This window comes from Cherax quadricarinatus, chromosome 9 (assembly GCF_038502225.1).
Source record: "Cherax quadricarinatus isolate ZL_2023a chromosome 9, ASM3850222v1, whole genome shotgun sequence".
Classification (NCBI taxonomy): Eukaryota; Metazoa; Arthropoda; class Malacostraca; order Decapoda; family Parastacidae; genus Cherax; species Cherax quadricarinatus.
In genome coordinates, this window is record NC_091300.1 from 20,434,601 (window position 1) to 20,456,936 (window position 22,336).

The window sequence follows — 22,336 nt, forward strand, 5'->3', positions numbered from 1 at the left end:
CTGCGCCAAGCCAGTACTCTGCCCAATGCCTCCAACAGTCTCCTCCAGAGACTTCAGCAGCCTTCTCCCGAGCCCTGCACCCCAGCAGCAGCTCCGCTCGAATCTCTGCTCAGGAGCTCTGCACCCCAGCAGCAGCTCCGCTTGAATCTCCTCTGCTCAGCTGTTCCTTGGGCTTATATCGTGGTCCAAGCACCCTCCACAACCACGTGTACGACCTGGCGCCTAGGTCTGACGCCGTCAAGAACAAAAGACCTCAGACGTGGGCGTGGCTACAGACGTTTGCCAAGGCAAAGTGTGACCATATAATTGGTTAAATTAGGTCTCCCCAGAGACCTCACAAGCCCAGCTGGACTACATCACAATGTTTGGGGGTCTGAAATGGACTAATCTACTTCACAATATTCCTTATGGGAACAAATTCGGTCAGTACTGGCACCTGAACATACATCTGGAGTGAAAAAATATCGTTAACCGGGGGTCCACTGTACAGGTGAGGCAGATAACAAAAATAAGGAAGAAGAACCTGAAGAAAAAGTTAGTATTGCAACAGTTACATGAGCAGTTCCATATTAGTAGTTGAGTTGCATACTCTTTTCACTGAAGAGGACCCTGACAGATCTGGAAGCACTGCTCTGAAATTGGGTCTGGAGCAGTTGGTGATGTCTTACCATTAGCTGTATAAAGAACTATGTACAGGGGAAATCACATCAGACACACATTATAGAATTCCTCACTACTCTAGTGCAATTGTCATCGTTAGTGCAAGAACCTCAGCCAACAATCCACAACCTTCTATATCAGCTCAGTAGGGCTACATCATCATCCTACTCCATTTAAAATTAACATACACCAGCAACCAGAATTTTAGGTAAGACATATATATGTAATCTGTGTAGCTATAAGTATTGTATTAACTATAACACATCACTACATTGACCTATTACATTATCATCATTGTCTTTTACAGTTTTGAGACCCCCAGTTTTTTTTTTTTTTGGGGGGGGGGGGGGGGTAGAGAACATAACCCTATTTTTCCTGTGTTCTTTGGTTCATTTTACGCAATTTTTTTATTACAAGTCTCTTTCAGGAATGTAACTACGTACTGTGTTAACTGATGGTCAGACATACAGTGAAACTTCTCATTAACAAACTAATAGGGGGAGGGGTGTACAATAATGCAAATTTTCCTTGACGTTCCACTGCATTATGCTGAAGTGTATTTACTAATTGGCCAACATATTCATTAAGTTTGGTGTTATCATGTATAATACTTCTCATTATTATTACTCCTATTTAAGTCTGCCCAAAATGCTTTGAAAAACTTGGTTTTCCATGTAAGAAATTGATGCCAGTACTGTAAACCAATCTTTGACATAAATGTATCTTCATACAAAATGAAATTATTATTATTATTTTTTTATTAGCACACTGGCCGATTCCCACCAAGGCAGGGTGGCCCAAAAAAAGAAAAACTTTCACCATCATTCACTCCATCACTGTCTTGCCAGAAGGGTGTTTTACACTACAGTTTTTAAACTGCAACATTAACACCCCTCCTTCAGAGTGCAGGCACTGTACTTCCCATCTCCAGGACTCGAGTCCGGCCTGCCGGTTTCCCTGAACCCCTTCATAAATGTTACTTTGCTCACACTCCAACAGCACGTCAAGTATTAAAAACCATTTGTCTCCATTCACTCCTATCAAACACGCTCACGCATGCCTGCTGGAAGTCCAAGCCCCTCGCACACAAAACCTCCTTTACCCCCCTCCCTCCAACCTTTCCTAGGCCGACCCCTACCCCGCCTTCCTTCCGCTACAGACTGATACACTCTTGAAGTCATTCTGTTTCGCTCCATTCTCTCTACATGTCCGAACCACCTCAACAACTCTTCCTCAGCCCCTCTGGACAACAGTTTTGGCATTCCCGCACCTCCTCCTAACTTCCAAACTACGAATTCTCTGCATTATATTCACTCCACACATTGCCCTCAAACATGACATCTCCACTGCCTCCAGCCTTCTCCTCGCTGCAACATTCATCACCCATGCTTCACATCCATATAAGAGTCGGTAAAACTATACTCTCATACATTCCCCTCTTTGCCTCCAAGGACAAAGTTCTTTGTCTCCACAGACTCCTAAGTGCACCGCTCACCCTTTTCCCCTCATCAATTCTATGATTCACCTCATCTTTCATAGATCCATCTGCTGACATGTCCACTCCCAAATATCTGAATACATTCACCTCCTCCTTACTCTCTCCCTCCAATCTGATATCTAATCTTTTTATTATCCTCATAACCTTACTCTTTACTGTATTCACTTTTAATTTTCTTCTTTTACATACCCTACCAAATTCATCCACCAACCTCTGATATTATTAATATTAAAGAAAGATGTTTAGAACAAATAAATACCTTGGCCTTTATTTTTTAAGCCTTGGTTCATTTGTTTTTCTACACTCATCAGGTAGATATTTTTAAAACAGTCTTTTACCACACCTTGAATATAAGTACAGATTTTAAGCTGATATATCATTTTTTAATTTCAGATATGAAAATGGTATAATGATATACCCAAAACCGATACAACAGTCTCCTATTGCTGCATACGAAAACTCTGTAGAAGTGATGACCTTGCAGCAGCTTGAAGAGATTATTTCAGATCCAGATGAAATGAGAATGCAAGCATTACTTGTGAGGGAGAGAATTCTTGGACCAGCCCATCCTGACACTAGTTACTACATCCGGTATCGAGGGGCTGTTTATGCTGACACTGGAAACTTTGATCGATGTATAACTCTTTGGATGTATGCACTGGATATGCAGCAGAAGATCCTTGAGCCTCTCAGTCCAATGACACAAAGCTCATTTGTTTCATTTGCTGAATTATTCTCTTTTATGATGAGTGAAGCTAAAAACCGTGGCAGGAGAGTGCCAGTGGTAAACTTTTGTGATATGATGCGAGTGTTTGAAAAATGTTTGCGAGAGGTTGAAGTAGGCATGTATCAGCTTAGCAAGATTGTAAATGGCTGTAATGGTATATTAGCAAATGGTGGAGAGCGTGATACTACTTATTTTCACCGTACCCTTGTAATAACTATGCATCTGGTTTGTTTGCTTACTAAATTAGGACCTGGTTTAACTCCACTACAACGACACACCATGAGAAAAGCAGTGTATCAGTTAATACGCCTGGATCCACGTGGGTCAGGAGGCGTAACTCCTTTACATTTGGCTTGCTCAAAGGACTCATCAGCAACGGTTGGAAGATTTCCAATATGTACCTTCCCAAGTTTGGAGGTTGTAGCTCTATTATTAGAAGTTGGGGCAGACTCTTGTGCCACAGACCATCAGGGCAATACCCCACTCCATACACTAGCCAGCAACAAGCAGTGTCGACGAGAACTGCTAATTGTGCTTCTTGCTGCTGGTGCCCACCTTGATACTCTTAATAGATCTGGCCAGAGCTTTGCTTCCTTACGTGCCTCTCGTATGCAGCGTCTTCACCAACTAATAAATCCCCTACACCATACCTCTTTACAGTGCCTGGCTGCTGCCACTCTCCGTAGACATGGCCTTCCTTACAATACGGTCTTGCATCCTCGCCTTGCACAGTTTGTCGACCACCACTGATCCTATCTTTAAATAGCTCAATAAGATATCCCACTCCTTGTATATAAACATAGTAATTAAGCATGTGTACATATATACATAATCATTATCTTTACATTTGAGTAAAGGCATATGTAGCCATAATTGATTGGGTGATGTATGACATCATCTCCAAGTGGCATTATATTGTAAGTGGCCCAGCATTGTATTGATCACTGTGGTTTATGGCTAATGACACCTCCCAGGTTTTCAGTTTTCCTAGAGGCCTCTACTCGGTAACATACAAGTAATTGGAATAAGTAAAAGAGACTAATTTGATCTGTGCAGTGTCTAGAATATATTCAAAGTTTCTATTGAATGAAATCATGTTGACTTAGGGCACTGTAGACTGAAAGTATATTTCAAGATGATTAAGAAAGTATTTTGTTTAAATCAAAACAAAATTGCATTTATATTACTGTTGAAGGACATTTGCTTTTTAGTGTGCATTTCAAATGCAAAATTCTTCATTGATTAAATCTTCTTTGGTACATTTTAATATACAGAAGTGAGCATTAACAACCAGTGTTGAGGTTTGAGGATAAGTGTTAATATTGGGGAAATGTTAGTTCTTTCCATGGCAGTGAATTATGAAGCAAATAGTATGAGTGCATCAGGTGCTATGGTGTCTTTACGATGAAATTCTTCATTGGATTTGCATTTAATGTAGGGATGCAGTTTGTTTATGCCTTAAAATAGTATGAAAGTTTTTTTTTTTTAAATCTGATGCTATGAATTTTCCATGTGTGAAGCAGCATACAGTAGTTCCCATCACTGAAGTAGTAGAATATGTTCTGCAGAATTGCCCTGGACTGAAGCAGAATGTTCTATAGTACATCAATTCACTGAAGCCGTAGAACACCTGTACTACAATACATGTACATGTACTTCCCTTCAATCTCGAGTATTGGAAATATTGTATACTAGTTATCATTTGTATTGTATATCATCGGCCATAAGACAAGGATGGGGGGGATGTAACTTAAATACAGTACAGTAATACAATTTGCACAACCATAGATATAAGACAAGTTGTTTTCAGTTCTCACAGATGGGAAGCAGTCAAGTATTTTCTGCATCAACAGTCAATACATGCAATATTTCCATATCCTGTGATAGGAGGATGGGGGTATTACTCTAAGTATATTTATTTAGTAAAGAAATCTTGCCTTGTGTCCAATAATTAATGATAACCTTTCTTTCAGTATACAATGGAATTTAAATGGTCAAGATACTTAAAAAAAAAAAAAAAAATATATAAACCAAATTTCTAAGAGGTTGAAAGCAAATTCCTCATATGCACTGAACTCCTGGGTGATGAAAAAGACAGGAAATAATTGAAAGGCTCAGGCAGTTATAGTAAAGTTTTCTAGTGTCATTTTTTTTTTATTTCAAAAGTTAGAGAAAATCAGGCAAGTTTATATTTGACTTGGTTCTGCAGCTATGTTTGAAAAAAAAATCGATGTACAATATCATGAAACATTGGCAGAAATATAAATTTCAACTGATGTTCCTTGCACTGTTGGTTTATCTGTGATACAGTTTATGTTGCTTAACTACTCCTAGACTAGCATTTTGACAATTTTGTACAAGTTATAGCTAAACAAACACAGGTTCTATGTAGCATTTTAAAATTTTGCCTTTGTAATGTATTCAGATGTATTTTTTCTTGACTGGAACATTACACTGGATTTTGATGTGTGTATTATTTCATGTTTTATTGTATTGCAAGATCATGAGCCTGTAGAAGTTAACAAGAATGTAACCTGAAATCTGTATTCATCAATCACTCCTTTCTTAACCTGTAAAGAAAAATCACTTGACATTAATTTTAATGAAGTGTATTGCTCATAAAGTGCAAGTATATTTTTAAAATGTAATTTTATTATACGTATAAACAAATAGTAAAATTGCAAGTCTTACAGCTTTTAAATGTAATATATAAAGTATCATTCACAATAAATTGTCAAGTACAATGCAAATTGTGTTGCCTCTGATATGAAGGCGTCATCCAGTCTTTGAAGAAGATATGAAAGCTTCTATCCTGACTTTGTGATCTGAAAAGAAATTGCATTGAAGATTATTATAATAAAAAAAGTGCTAAACCCACTAGGTCATACAGTGCTGCAGGGCAGGGGGTGTTGCTGGATCATAGAATAGCAAGGGTGGAAGGATAACAGAGGCAGAGTTAGAAAGGGCATTGAAGAATGTATTCTCTGAACTGTTTAAGGTTTATGGCAGCTCATTGATATCCGAGACATAAAAATACATTACAGCCTCTCCTCACTTAACGACGGAGTTCTGTTCCTGAGACTTTGTCAGTAAACGAATTCGTTGCTAAGTGAGGGGCATACTATAATGGTAGTGGGTTTGTGTCAACCATCTTTGATATTTTTTTAATGTCACCTTGGCACCATTTATAACATTTCTGGTATATTTTTCAATGTTTATACAGTAGTGTACTGTATATTGTAATAAACAGAACAGAGAAAATCAGCTCTAATATACATTATTTAGGTATGCATACTGGTCAGAGTAAGTCCGAGTCGTTGGTAAACGAGTACATCGCTAAGTGAGGAGAGGCTGTATAATTATGAATTTCATACATACTACTACTAAAGTTTTTGTAGCATTATTGACTTCTAAAGGTAAATAAGATGTATGAAATGAACCGAAATATTAAATTTACTTTTAGAAATTTGTATCCATTATGCTGTGTAACCGCAAGGTACATTATCGTAGACTTTTTTGACCAGGTAATCAATAAAGTGGGAATATTTGGACAAAAAACGTTCATGTGGGGCGAGTTGACCATCCTATAATGGGATGTCTGTCAGTGATGTTCTTTACTAAAGGGTAAATACATTTACATTATTTATCATTTTAGTTTAAATTTTACAAATTTTTAAAAGTAACTTATTGAATATTAAAATAAAGCAGCTTCACAGGTAACACTTGTAATATATAAATTATGAATCTTATAAAAAATTAATTGAAAAATTGTGTGTGCATATGTCAGTGTAATTACATCTGGGATTAAGAGTAAAGCATTTGCAAGATGGTGTGACTAATTTAAAAAAAAAAAAATAAAGTTTTGAACCCCCCCCTTTTTTTTTTTTTAAATCTTCATAATCTACAGCAATGAAATTACTGTTATTCTAAACAGTGCCATGCAGCAGTGAAAGCAATTGAAACAAAGAAATGGGCAACTTATCTAACATGTGTAATTGTGTACTGCATTTGCAACCAATTTGAATTTGATCAAAAGCCTCGAGGTATTTAATCAAAAGGAAGTTTTTGTAACATGCCGACCCATATTTCCCTTGACCTAGTTATGTACTAGCAAATAAGGAAGGTGGAATCTGGCATGTTGGCAACATTGTGTAAGTATAACTTATCAAAGCAGTCTAGAAGTAAAGATAAACTTTTTCACACACACACTTATACTCAGTGTGCATACTAAGAAAAAAAAAAAAGCATCGATCGATTCTTGGGATTACGTGAAAATGGCCCAAGCTCGGCTGTCCACCAGTAAAGGTAAAAAAAAAAAAAAAGAAAAAAAAAAGTTGCTGTACTATAAGTTTTGTTTTCAGGTAATTTACTGTACTGTATTACAGTTTTAGTAAGTCTGGTATGATCAGACACAGCAAACAGTCTGCTACATAGGACATTTGTCTGTGTCCAGACATGATGCAGTGGACCTAGTACAGTGGACCCCCGCATAGCGACTTTAATCCGTGCAAGAGGGCTCATTGTTATGCGAAATGATCGGTATGCGAATGAATTTTCCCCATAAGAAATAATGGAAATCAAATTAATCCGTGCAAGACGCCCAAAAGTATGAAAAAAATTTTTACCACATGAAATATACATTTTCCTACACACAAAGAGAAGGATACATGCACAGTAGTAGAGTAGTATATGCACAATATATATTGTGCATGTACTACTCTACTAAATGAAGAATAAATGACACTTACCTTTATTGAAGATGCAGCAATGACTGATGAGACACTGTGTCCTGGGAGTGCCTTTTCCTCCTGAGTACTGTAGGTCCTGTTTGGCATTTTCTTCCAGAACAGGCCTTATCACACTGTGTATGCCACTACGATTCTTAAATCTCTCAAACCAACCTTTGCTGGCTTTAAATTCACCAATATGAGCACTAGTTCCAGGCATTTTTCCCTGTTCACCTGGGTGTTAGTCGACTGGTGTGGGTTGCATCCTGGGAGACAAGATTAAGGACCCCAATGGAAATAAGTTAGACAGTCTTCGATGACACTGACTTTTTGGGTTATCCTGGGTGGCAAATCCTCTGGGGTTAATTGTTTCTTGGTATTCTCAATAAGCCACACCAACAACGGTGCTACAGCAGCAGCTGACAGTGCTACAGCAGCAGCTGACAGTGCTACAGCAGCAGCAGACGATGCTACAGCAGCAGCAGACGGTACTACAGCAGCAGCAGACAGTACTACAGCAGCAGCAGCAGCAGCTGACGGTGGTACAGCAGCAGCAGCAGCAGCTGACAGTGCTACAGCAGCAGCAGACGATGCTACAGCAGCAGCAGACGGTACTACAGCAGCAGCAGCTAACGGTGGTACAACAGCAGCAGCAGACGATGCTACAGCAGCAGCAGACGGTACTACAGCAGCAGCAGACGGTACTACAGCAGCAGCAGACGGTACTACAGCAGCAGCAGCTGACGGTGGTACATCAGCAGCAGCAGCAGCTGACAGTGCTACAGCAGCAGCAGACGATGCTACAGCAGCAGCAGCAGCTGATGGTGGTACAGCAGCAGCAGCTGACAGTGCTACAGCAGCAGCAGACGATGCTACAGCAGCAGCTGACGGTGCTACAGCAGCAGCAGCAGCTGACAGTGCAGCAGCAGCAGCTGACGGTGGTACAGCAGCAGCAGCAGCTGTACCACCAATAGTAGCGATGGTTGATTGGGGTTTATTATACAACCTGGCCAGCTCGGAGACACGCACTCCACTTTCATACTTATCAATGATCTTTTTCTTCATCTCTATAGTAATTCTCACCCTTATTGCTGTAGGGTTGGCACTAGAAGCTTTCTTGGGGCCCATGGTTACTTATTTTGCAGATAAAATCACCAAAAACACTGTAATAATACGAAATGTTCCGATTGTATGCTTGGATGTTACCGCGGAGGCTGGCTGGTAAACAATGCCACCGGCGGCACATGTGAGGCTGGCTAAGGGCGCACATTGGACGCGTCTCGGACGAAGAGCGGGTTTTTGAGCGGTATGCGAGGCAAAATTTTTGCGATAAAAGCGAGCGGTATGCGGATTGTACATTATGTGATGGCGACGGTATGCGGGGGTCCACTGTACACTGTTGTAATAAACAGGCGTTTCTAGGTATATGTACACACATACACGGTTTAGTTTATTCCATTTTAGGGATTAAAATATTCTCAACTTGTGATGAATAGGTTACATGCAGCCTTAACCCTTTGATTGTTTCGGCCGTATACACACGTCTTACGAGCCAGTGTTTCGTACGTATATATACTCGATAATTCTAGCGTCTTCAAGTCAAGCAGTAGAAAGCTTGTAGGCCCCCATGTGAGAGAATGGGTCTGTGTGCACTGTATAAAAAAAAATCCTGCAGCACTCAGTGCACAAGAGAAAAAAAACTTTTTGGATTCAAACGCTGACTTTGAGGTGTATTTTCCTACAGTATTTATGGCTGTATTCTCGTTTTTGTGGTCTCATTCGATAGAATGGAAAACATATTACAGAATTTTTCTTTAATATTATTATTATATAAAAATTCTGGAATATGTTTTCCATTCTATCAAACGAGACCACAAAAACGAGAATACAACCATAAATACTATAGGAAAATACACCTCAAAGTCAGCGTTTGAATCCAAAAACATTTTTTTTTTATTTATTTATGCCATTTTTACAATAATGCAGTAGTCTGCATAATGGTAAATCTTCTATTTTTTGTGTGAATAAAAAATAAAAATAAAAAGCAAGAGTAATGTAAGAAGGGCCTGGAGACATGACTAATCAACAGAGGATATGTTATTTTAGTGTCAAGAATGTTTGCATCGTTTATTCTGGACCCTACTTTGAAATTGGCATTTTTTAATTTGCATGAAATTGGCCAAATTGCCAATTTCTGACCAGTTTACTGGGTAGTTGAAATCTGTAAATGGGCGGTTTCTTGTACTCAGAAAAAATGGAGTTCTGAAGAAATAACTATGAGGTTGGTCGACTGGAACTATGGAATTGGCCAAAAACAGGGCTCAAAGTCGGCGAAATTGCCGATGCTCATATATCGCTGAGATCGCTAACTTCACGGGAGCGTAATTCTGTAAGTTTTTCTATCAAATTTCATACTTTTGGTGTCATTACCACCAGGAAAAGATTCCCTATCATTTCATAATTTTTTTTTTTTCAAAAAATTTTTTCGACACCAGGAGACACTTCAAGATTTGGGGTTACGACAGTCAAAGGGTTAATGAACCTCATGTAATTAATAGGCATTATCCCCATCCCTTTCCCTATTAGTCTATTATAGCTAGTTTCACTGTCATAATACCCCTAGGCATAACTTATCAATTTTCACCCCCACTGCATTAAGGCAACTCAGCATCAATCATCAGGGTAGGGATTATTATAATCATAGGGAAGCACTAAACCCATAGGATTATAGTCAGGGTAGGGAGGGAGGACTAATCTTAACTATAATCTACATATTTCTTGAGGAGAAATCTATATACCCTTCTGTTTGCAGTTTTGAATTGGTATTTTCCACATTAGGGTTGACACTTATGAATACATTCCGATGCCTTCCATTTCTCTCAAGTGCTGCATGGCCTTTACAGGTTTAGAGCTCACTCATGACTGCAATAACAGTAATGAACAAATTAACCCTTCAACTGCCATAAATTTGCTATCAGGGACATCTTCAAGGGGGGCTCCTTGTTGTGGTGAAGAGGCTCTTGGTCTGAGGAATCAGACCTGTCGGTCTCCTTCCTCAGACTGAACCTAATTACCCCCCAATCCCCCACTCCCTATCCCATCCTCCCCTTTTTCCTTTCCTCCTCCCTCCTCCCTTTTGCCCTTCCTCTTTTTGGCCTTTGGGATTTCTCCCACAGGCGCGCTAGTTCCTAGGTAGGGGAAAGGACACCGGGGTCCATCCCATTCCGTTGAGGTTCTTGGCGGTGGCGTAGTTTGCCGTGGAATCTGGATCGCCTGGGGATGTCCCGATCCCTCTCCGGTATCCCGGAGTAGCTTTGGGTGTCTTTCGGGTGACGAGTGTATCTATGGAAGCCACCTTTCGGATTCCGGGGGTGGTGGCCGAAGGAGGTATGCTTTGTAGCGGATATCCGGCCGCCCTCTCTTTTGTCCACCGAGGTAGCTCGGCAGATGTGAGGTTGCTATCCCGGATTGCTGGTTTACTGGCATGAAGGGTAGGGTATGGCACAGGTTCCATGCTGCATCTGCGCTACTAGCGGTGCTGAGGTCCCCTTGGGTGCGGAGGGAGATTTCCGGCCCTTTCATTCCTCCTGGGAATTATTCCTCCCCGCTACCCCCTTTTATTCTTTTTTTTATTTTTCTTTTCTTTTCTTTTTTTTTCTTAAAAACAAAAAGCAAAGGAGTAACCTAACCATGGAGAACCCAATCCATGAACCTACTACCCCCGGACCCCATTCTGACCCTGCCTTATTTTTAGACCACTCTTCGGACACTCCTGATGCCCCTGTACCTCTTGCTGGTGCTGTTTCCTCACCCGCTTTAGGTACCGGGGCTTCGACTGACTCCTTCGATTTGTCTGACCTCCGCTCTCCTTTGACTATGCTTCCGGCCTCTCCCTGTACGGTACGGCAATTTTCGAATCGCCAGCCCATTTCACGCCGGACCAACTCCGGTCCTACTCCTAAAAGCCAACGTCAATCTCCTGATGATGCTCCTTCTTTACCTTCCCATTCTACTCGGAAAAGACCGACACGTCATGCACTCCCTCTCCACGCTCAGTTTCAGACCACACAATGGACTAAATTCTTTAAGACCGACTTCTTCTTCTGCCTATCTTTCTGACCGTAGTATTGGCAAAGCGCTCCTGCGTCATGTTGGTAGAGATTTCATTTCATGCTCTCAAGAGCGGTACGAGCATCGTCACTGTCCAGAATGCTACCCAAGCTCATGATCTTTCTCTCCTTTCGAATATCAATACTACTCCTATCGCTATTGAAACACATCTTTCTCTCAATTCTTGTAGTGGTACTGTCATTCTGCCCCATACCATAGTTCAACAGAATTTCCAGTCATGTGGCAATGACATTCTTGAACAGCTGTAACTCCAGGATCTCCCAATCCTCAAAGTAGACACTTATGTCCTTCCTGCCCGTGGGCGGAGACATTACCCTTGCAATGTGGCTCATTTAACTTTTGACAGCCGAGAACTCCCGTCCTCTGTATATGTCGCGGGACATCGGTTACAAGTTCGAAAGGTGATACCTACACCGCAAGTGTAGAAATTGCTGGCGTTTTGGTCACCCAGCGAAATATTGCAGATCTATAGCCGAATGCCCAGTCTTTGGTGCCGACGACTATTCTAATACATCTTGCAGTCAACCTCCATCTTGCCTTAATTGTAATGAAGCTCACCCTTCGTACTCCCGCCGTTGCCAGGTCTACTTAAATGAATGTGAAATCCGTTGCCTCAAAGAGGCAGGTCTCCCTTATGCTATGGAAGTTACTCCTCTCTGCCTCCAAGGGAGACTACCCCGTGTTTCTTATTCTCGTGTTTCCAAACATCCCCCCACTTCTGGGGTCCCATCTTCTGCAGCCTTCTCTGTTGTTACCCCTCCCATAGCCACTCCAGCATCTAATCCTTTTGCTGTCCTTGGCTCTGACGTCCCGACTACAACTCGGTCTGTTCTCACATCTTCGCGTCCTTCCTCACAAGCCCCAGTATCGACAAGACCTCGTACGACACCTTATACCAATCGCCCCTCTACTTCTCAGAAGTCCAAAAAATCCACATTGCTCAAATCTTCTTTGCCCCTTCCTTCCCTTCTTCCACCTCCACACTTTACCTTTCCAGTCTCTGTGCCTAGTTCTTCCCCTCTCTCTTGCTCTATTACAAGTGTGGAGATTCACCCTCCTCCTCATACTATGCCTTCCACCCCTGTCCCCTCCCAAGTTTCTCCCTCTTCTGCCACCTCCCAGGTTTCTGCCTCTTCTGTCCCCCCCACACTTCATCTCCAGTCCCTTACACTCTTTTGTCCCCCTCTACTTTGGTACAGTCCATTACTGTCCCAATCTTTACTCACCCTCCCCCTTCTACCTCCAATATGGTCTCCCATACATCTTTGAATTCAGAAACACTTTAAGCCATTTCAGAATATATTGTAGAGACTAAACCTTCAATGGACACTGATTCACTTCCTGTTCCTTCTCTTCCCTCTCCTCCATCTTCACAACCCCGTTCTTCACAACGCTCTGTTCCTTCGCTGCTTGAACGTCTTCCAATGCCACCACATGTTGACTTTTCTAACCCCTCTAGTCCGTAGGTGCCTTTCCCTACGGATTCCTGGTATTTTCTTCATCGCCAATCATGGCCTATTTACAGTGGAATATCCGCGGCCTCAGGGGTAATCGGGGTGAGCTTCAGATGTTGCTTTCCAGGTTTTCCCCTGTTGGTGCTTGCTTACAAGAACCAAAATTACACTCAGCTGTTTTCCAACCTATCTCAGGCTATAATTTATTGTATTCTTCGGATCCTTTCTCAGATGGGACCTTTAATGAAAGTGCCCTTCTACGCAATGGTATTCCGTACTGTCAACTATTTGTCCATACCTCACTGCATTACACTGCAGCCCGTATCCACTTGAATAAGTGGTTTACAATATGTTCTTTATCTCTCTCTCCTCGAGCATTTTCTATCCCAGACTTTGCCTTTCTTGTTTCATCCTTACCACCACCACTTCTGTTACTTGGTGATTTTAACGCCCACCATTTCCTCTGGGGGGGTCTCATTGTGACTCACGTGGCATCCAGTTGGAGGCTTTTCTCGCCTCTCACCCCATCCATGTTTTAAATACGGGTACTCCCACCCATTTTGATCCTCGTACTCATACTCTCTCTTGCATCAATCTATCAGTCTGCTCTTCCTCCACTGCACTAGACTTCACCTGGTCTGTTCTACTGGACTTACATGACAGCAATCATTTTCCAATCATTCTTACTTCATATTCACCACCTTTCCGTAGCCCTCGCTGGCAATTTGATCAGGCAAATTGGGACCTTTACTCGCAGCTCACTGCTTTTAGTGAGGTTCCTTCTTCATCCTCCATTGATGAGCTCCTACACCTCTTCTCGACGTCAGTTTATACCGCAGCTTCTCATTCTATACCCCAAACCTCAGGCAAGCATTCCCAGAAGTGTGTGCCTTGGTGGTCTCCTGCTTGTGCTCGTGCAGTACGTTTGAAACGCGCTGCATGGGGCAGGTACCGATACAATAGAACCAATGAGAGACTTCTTGATTTTAAGCAGAAGCGTGCGATCGCTCGCCGTGTCATCCGTGATGCTAAACGCACTTGCTGGCGAGACTGTTTCCACCATCACCTCTGCTTCCTCTGAGTGCAGTCTGGAAAAAAAGTGAGGAAATTGAGTGGTAAATACTCTCCTGACCCGGCTCCTGTTCTACGGGTCGCCGGTATTGATATAGCAAACCCTCTTGACGTTGCCATTGAAACTGGCACTCATCTGGTCTGTATTTCCCGGGGGCTCCATCTATGCCCCTCGTTTCTTTCCTCAAAGTCTGCCAGAGTTAGTACCCTTGGACTTTTCTTCTCTCAGAGAACAGCATAATGTGCCTTTTACACTTCAGGAACTGGAGGCAACACTCTCAGCTTGCCGATCATCGGCAGCTGGACCTGATGACATTCATATTCGTATGTTTCAACATTTACACCAATCAGCCCTTGTAGTCCACTTACACCTCTTCAATCTTATTTGGGCACAAGTAGTTCTTCCCCAGCTGTGGAAATCTGCCATTGTTCTCCCTTTCCGCAAGCCGGGTACTACAGGACATGATGCCTCCCACTATCGTCCCATCGCTCTTACTAGTGCAGTTTGCAAAGTGATGGAACGTCTGGTAAATCGCCGTTTAATGTGGTATTTAGAGACACGCAACAGTCTCTCCGCTAGTCAATATGGCTTTCATAAGGGCCGTTCTACCATAGACCCCTTACTATGCTTCGATACGTATGTTCGTAATGCCTTTGCAAATAATCACTTGGTTATTGCCATATTTTTGACCTTGAGAAGGCATATGACACAACTTGGAGGTATAATATTTTGGCCCAAGCCCACTCCTTAGGCCTCCGAGGCAATCTACCATCCTTCCTTAAGAACTTTTTAACCGACAGACACTTCCGTGTTCAAGTCAATAATGTGCTTTCCCTGGACTTTGTCCAAGCTGAAGGTGTCCCTCAAGAATGTGTTCTGAGCACAACACTTTTTCTCCTTGCCAGAAATGATTTGGCCTCTGTTCTTCCACCCAATATTTGGTCATCACTATGTTGATGACTTCGCTATTGCTTGTGCAGACGCTGACTGTCATCTCATTGCAGTTTCTCTCCAGCATGCGGTCGACCGTGTTTCCACTTGGGCCACCACGCATGGGTTTAAATTTTCCAGTACCAAAACTCACCAAATTACTTTCACTAGACGCTCTGTCATCTCCGATCATCCTTTGCATCTCTATGGCTCTCGTATCCCCGAACGTGATACAGTCAGGTTTCTAGGCCTTCTCTTTGACTGTAGGTTATCCTGGAAACCTCACATTACCTCTCTGAAGGCAACTTGTCACAGCCGGCTAAACCTTCTTAAAACCCTTGCTCATCTTTCCTGGGGAGCTGATCGTCGAACTCTGCTTCGCCTACATTCAGCCCTCGTTTTATCGAAACTCGATTATGGTGACCAGATTTATTCAGCGGCCTCTCCTGCTACTCTCTCTAGCCTTAACCCCATCCATCACCAAGGATTACGTTTATGCCTTGGTGCTTTTCGCTCTTCCCCTGTTGAAAGCCTCTATGCAGAAGCGAATGTTCCATCCTTGTCTGATCGCCGTGATGCCCATTGCCTTCGCTACTATGTATGCTCTCACGATCTCCACAATCCTTCCATTTATAGAATGGTCACCGATATTAGTAGACATTCTTTATTTGTTCGCCACCCCTGTTTGCTCCGTCCCTTTTCTCTTCGCCTACATTCGCTCTTGTCTTCCCTTCAGTTACCACCTTTATATGTTCATGTAGCATCTCACTTTTCCCTACCCCCCCTGGGAAGTTCCAGCTGTTCGGGTCTGTTCTTTCTCACTCCCTTGCTCGAAAGCCCAACTGCCTACGGTGGCTTCCCCGCTCTCTTTTTCTTCATCACTTCCACTCTCATTCTCATGCCATCGCTGTGTACAAAGATGGCTCTAAGTCTTCAGACGGTGTCGGATTCGCAGCAGTGTTTCCGGACAGCGTCGTGCAAGGGCATTTACTATCTTCGGCTAGCATTTTTACTGCTGAATTGTATGCCATTCTTGCAGCACTTATTCGTATCGCATCTATGCCTGTGTCATCATTTGTGGTAGTCTCAGACTCCCTTAGTGCTCTACAGGCTGTACGAAAATTTGATACATCTCGCCCCCTAGTTCTCCGTATCCAACTTTGGCTACGCCGTATCTCTACCAAGCATAAAGATATTGTTTTTTGTTGGGTCCCTGGTCATGTCGACGTACAGGGCAATGAACAGGCAGACACTGCTGCGCGGTCAGCAGTACATGACCTACCAATTTCCTATAGAGGTGTTCCATTTCTGGACTATTTTGCTGCAATAGCTACCCCACCTTCACACCCGTTGGCAACAACGTTGGTCAACTCTGCTAGGTAACAAACTTCATTCTATTAAACCGAGCATAGGTTACTGGCCGTCTTCTTGTCATCAGTGCCGAGGTTGGGAGACCACTCTCTCCTGCCTTTGCATTGGCTACACTCGTCTTACTGATGGGTATCTCATGGAGAGGCACCCTGTTCCTCTCTGTGAGCAGTGTCAAGTTCCAGTATCGATTAGCCACATTCTGTTAGACTGCCCTCTCTATCAACAAGCACGCAGAATTTACCTCCAACGTCGTCTTCGTTCTACTACTCTCTCTTTACCTTCCCTTCTTGCTGATGGACCCTCCTTTAATCCTGACTCTCTCATTAACTTCTTGACAACGACTGATTTACTTCACAAACTCTGATGATGATACCTTTCACACTCCCCTCAGCCCTTTCTACTTCAGTCTCTTGCTGCCCTTTACCCTTTCACCATCCACTGCCCCGCTGTTATCCGTAACCTATTACTCATCCATCTCCCTTTTGCCACCTGATGCCCTCGCTTCCTTCCTGCCCTGCAGCGCTGTATAGCCCTTGTGGCTTAGTGCTTCGTTTTGATTATAATAATGCTATCAGGGACACCTGTCACTGCCATAAATTTGTTTAATTTTCATACCTTCAAATTTGATGTCAGCCAACATTTCATGCCTCAACTAAGTGCTTGAGTGTCCTACCACCTTGTTAGGCCTAGGAAAAAACATAGGGTAAGGCAGGTCCACATTACATCATGGATAACAGTGACTCGGCAGGACGTTGATAGTCGCTGCATCTGTGTAAGCTTGCCAGTACCTTGGCTGGTTTGTTAAAAGAATACAGTACTTTAAAAAACATCTAATGAACTATTTTACATAATGATGGAAAAATTTGGAGTTATGTAGTATAATTTGGCATGAATAAATGGGGAAAATAAATACTGTTTCACTCTGTGTACTTCATTGATGTTGCTGACAAGCTAACAATTTCTGCCAACTTCGACTCTCTATTACTAAGTTTTCATACAATTTCTTTTGTTTACTTAGAAAATAATATACATTTTTGTTCAATTATACCACTTTTTTTTTTTTTAACCTCTGGGTCTCCCACAGTTTAAGGGTTAATACAGCATTTAAATTAAAAAAACTGGCACTTCAACAAGAAATCTTTCTGGAGGTTATCTATATTTAAACAACAAATAGAGAGCAGCTTCTTATTATAACGAATCCAGAATACATCCCACATACATGTCACTATAAAAGGCACCAAATATGGATTTTTGTTTTAGAAATTAGGGAGGTATAAGTTAAAAAATGGGTAATTATAACCTAAGTACAGAGATCCATTTCCAGAACTGATCATTAAGGATAATTATTGTCCCAACTAACAGCAAATTGTACACCACTCGGGTATGCTGTTAAGTGGTTACTGTCACTACAACAGCTAATTTAGAAAAAAATTCAGTCTTACATGAGGATGAGTTGTCATGCTAGTTATTAAAGAGGGGTAAGTGTTTGAAAAAAAAATCACAGTATAACTGACATCACAGGTTTACAAGATCTCAAACCTAAATTATCACTTATTTATGGAATACACACCTAACCTAATAAATTTAGGTATGGCATTGTCATTAACATGGTTAAAAGCCTAAACATTAATTTTGTATCTAAAGCATTTATTTTACATATCACAACTATTTTTTTAGAGCCATCAGTAGTTGCACACAGGAAGACAAAAGTTATAGAAAGGCTTCTTCTCAATACAAAATTTGGATTTAATACAATGTAATTCTTTACAATAAAAAAAGTACTATTCTAATCCATGAATTAGTTTCCTTTGGGTCTGTTATGAATAAGTAAAAACAGATCTGAATCTGGATAATATGCAATACAGGTGTTGAAATGGCCCCATTTATTGTGGCAAATGGAAAATGGTTAAAATAATTGCAAAACAAGTTTTAGGAGTACCTTAAATGCATGGTAATTTATCCTACATATATAGAGTTTAAACAAGTACAGGTCAACACATTTTATATACTAGACTGCATTGACAATTTTACAAAATAGTATAGAACTGCATTAATAGTTTTTTTTTACATGACAGCCTTTCACACATTTGCTGCAAACATCCAAGGCTCTAATTTAATCTATTATATGTCATTTGTCCTAAACAGCAAATAAAATTATTTACATGCAAAAGCTTGTACTGTATATACTCTATAATTATAAACAAAACTGGAATGTAAATACTGTACTTCAACACATTGAAGCAGCATGCAACTTTTCCAACCACAAAACACTATGCCAAAGATATCAGTCCAAGGCTGCTATATTTTGCCATCACAACATGAATTAGTTTTAATATAATTGCCTAACCATGTTTACATTACAACATTCATGTTATTTCTAGGATATAGTGGTTTAGCACTTGGTTTTGATTATAATAATAATAATCTAGGATATAGTACATTTCCCATTAACAATCACAAGCTGAACCTATGTGGTTTAAATAGCATTTACTAATCTTTGAGTTAATAATCAACTTTATGAGCTCGAGCAATGAGATGTCAATTTTAATTGCACTAGTGAATACATGTAATAAGACATTGTGTAGTGTGACATTACATTCTTGATGAAGCTATTAGTATATAACTATAAACACAAATCTTAAAATAGAACAGAGGGTGCAAATATAAAGCTAACACGTCTTGGAATGATAAGAAAAAATGGGAAAGAGGGTGCATAAAATCAACATAAATTATATTTTTGAGAATACCTGTCCTACATGTTTACTGAACTTTCTCTAGCATTGTGTATAATGGAAGTAAATGGCATGGCAATACCAACAGTATGTGGAAAGACACTTATGTACAGTTAAGGTCATTTATTAAAGGAGCTTGTGGCAAAAAGTTTCCTTTAATATTATTATTATTATTATTATAATCATGGGGGAGCGCTAAACCCGTTTCCTTTAATAAATGTCCAGAACTATACACAGTGGACCCCTGGTTTTTGGCTGGTGCGGAAATCGTACAATTCAGATTTCAAGCACCCTTTTTTCAGTGAAATTTTCCCCGGGTTTCGTACATCGGCTCAGAAATCGATGGTACCAAACACATCCACCTGGGCCGCTCATACATTTGTGACTCGCTCTTGGGCACATTAAATGTCTTATTTTACGTTAATATAGACATTTTCATTAATCCATCTATGATATTTTCAAAATTATGGAAGAAACACATTACATAGCATATAAACAAGCAATGTTTATATGCTATTGACGGGTGGGGTCCAGTGGAGGGTAAACATTACGTTTTCTCTGGTCCAGCTTCAGAGAAAACATGTATGAATCTGTATTGGCCCAGTACCCACCCTTAATAGTACACAAGGCTCTTGTTTACAGTTCTCGGCATGAATTATTCATTACTTCTCCCTTTATGACGGCATCTAAAGGCAGAGTTACTAGAAACGATTAAACTCAGTGAACATGGTATGTCGATGGTAATAATATGGCTGTAGGCCACAGTGTATGTGGCTGGTAGGTATACATCTGGGATGTAGTCCCTCTGGGACTACAAATAAATACGTCATTTATATTTATTTCTCATTGTTTTCTGTATGTAAAACTATAGATTCTCTATAAAATGTACGTACTTTTTGTTAATATATTTGGGTGTCTGAAATGGATTAATTTGATTTACATTATTTCTTATGGGAAATATTACTTCAGTATTCGGCCATTTCGGATTTAGGCCAACCTTCTGGAACGGATTAATTACGAAAACCAGGGATCTACTGTACAAGTGCCTTTTTTTTTTTTCACATGTAAATATTACTGATATGGCTCAATCACTAAGACCATGTTTGATGTTTCACAAAATACTGTAAGAAGCATAGTAATTGAGAAATTTTATTTCCCCTAGGCACTGTATAACCCCCTGTGGGCTTACTGCTCCCCCAAGAATGCATTAATTCCCCTTATATTTTCACTGAGGGTCAAGTTACATAAATATAATAAAATCAATGTTTTACTTATACCATCAGAATTCAAGCTTGACAATTGCACAAAATCTGCTTAAATGTGATTAGTAACCACATTACACAGCAAGTCCCACCCATACTTGCATTGTGAAGCATTGTGTAAGATATACTTACATTAAATAAATATATATATGAAACCAACAATACTGTACAAAAGAAATTAAACATTTAAAAGGAAATAACAGCAGTAGTAATATACAACAAATTCCATTCTACCATGACTGTCCTGGTATTCTTCAGTAAGAAAACTAATGAAATTTTTTTTTTTTTTTTATAAACTACCACTACAAAAAGTTAACCAGCATAATTGATATTTATGTGACAATTACAGCTCTCAAGTCAAAAACAGCATAAAGCATTGCATAGGCCACTCCACCCCAAGACAGGTTCTGTGATCCTGGCTTTGAAAATACATTTTGTTTTATAGCCAGAACTTGCCTACTTAAATCTTTCACAAAATAAGAAATTCACTGTTGCAATAACTATATACCATATACACAATTATTGTTGTTAGTTTGATGCAAAATAATAATAATAGGGTATGCCATTAATTCACAAAATATACGTATCTATTAGACAAGTGAAAAAATGGGATGGGATATGATCTATGTTTTATAGAAGTTTGGCTTCTTGGCCAACTTAGGTTTATTAGGTGCACGGTGCACACATGTATGAATACACACACACGGAAAAGCAAATGCACAATTACAAATATGAATATATACCACATGAAAAATTAAACAAACACCTGAGCAAAAAGATTTGTTTTGCCTATTTTTTTTTTTTTTTAGATACACTGCATAATCTCTTACCATCGACAGACCCTATATTGACAAACTACCTTTTTGATAACTGATGGCTATCACTCCAATGTTAAAATATTTTATTAACCATCCTCCATTACCAAGCATTCGAGGGGTCCAAGGTACACTTATCTCTAGAAGAAACATTACATAATAAAAATTAAAAATTATGAAGAGAAAAATCAAAACTAGGGAATTATTTTCTATCGAGGTTAAAAAGGGTTTACTTCGAACATCAGAAGTCAATCTTTGTACATTTACAACAAAATACTGTACCGTAATTGTGCTTTATGAATTTGTGTGTGTGTGTGTGTGGGGGGGGGGGGAGATGATTTTGTGCATGTGTACATTCATTCAAGCCTAAGTGTGTAGACATTCTTACTATTGCTCACAAATTTGTTTGCATGTCGGTGAATAACGTAGGTATACCTTATTCTGGACATTAAATCACGGTTTGTCAAGATCTCCCCTAGCCAACATTAACACTGTCATATCACCCACTAACCCAAATTTGTTCCTTGCAATTTTGAGAGCATGCTGTTTCCTGACAACTAAGCCTGAAGAAATACTCCCTGACATCCCTGTGGCTCACTTGTGACACTTTCAGCTGAGTACCTTTTTTGCCTCTCCTGTCTGTCAATTTCCTCCGAGTATTTTGTATGTTATATCTATGTTCTCCTGTCCAATGTTGTCAGATTCAATTCCATTAGCCTCTCTTAGCTCATACTACACAGCTCTGGACCAAGCTTCATTGCATACCTCTCCACTTTAACATGTTTTTTCAGGAGTGTTCTATACTGGAGCTGCATACTCAAAGATAGCCCTCACATTTATTGTCGAGATTCCTGAAGGCTACAATTAAGATTTGCCAGAGGAGCACTGATTGTACGGGTTATCATCTGACGCAAGCCTTTGGCGATATGCTGGGCACTATGATCACCTTTGAGTGTA

The 22,336-nt window shown here is 40.5% G+C and overlaps 2 protein-coding genes across 4 annotated transcripts in view; one reads left to right on the forward strand and one right to left on the reverse strand.

The window, feature by feature from the left end:
• LOC128686098 (protein fem-1 homolog C) overlaps positions 1–4,978 on the forward strand; it is a 265,106-nt gene extending 260,128 nt beyond the window's left edge. For all 3 annotated transcript variants that reach the window (XM_070083296.1, XM_053772767.2, XM_070083297.1), the window contains exon 6: positions 2,552–4,978. In XM_070083296.1, coding sequence (XP_069939397.1) covers positions 2,552–3,635 — 1,084 coding nt within the window. In that variant the 3' untranslated portion in view covers positions 3,636–4,978. The remainder of the gene's footprint in view (positions 1–2,551) is intronic.
• Positions 4,979–5,006: 28 nt separating this feature from the next.
• PCB (Pyruvate carboxylase) overlaps positions 5,007–22,336 on the reverse strand; it is a 194,496-nt gene continuing 177,166 nt past the window's right edge. Inside the window, exon 23 of the mRNA XM_070083295.1 lies at positions 5,007–5,710. Within this exon, the coding sequence (XP_069939396.1) occupies positions 5,693–5,710 (18 nt within the window). The 3' untranslated portion in view covers positions 5,007–5,692. The remainder of the gene's footprint in view (positions 5,711–22,336) is intronic.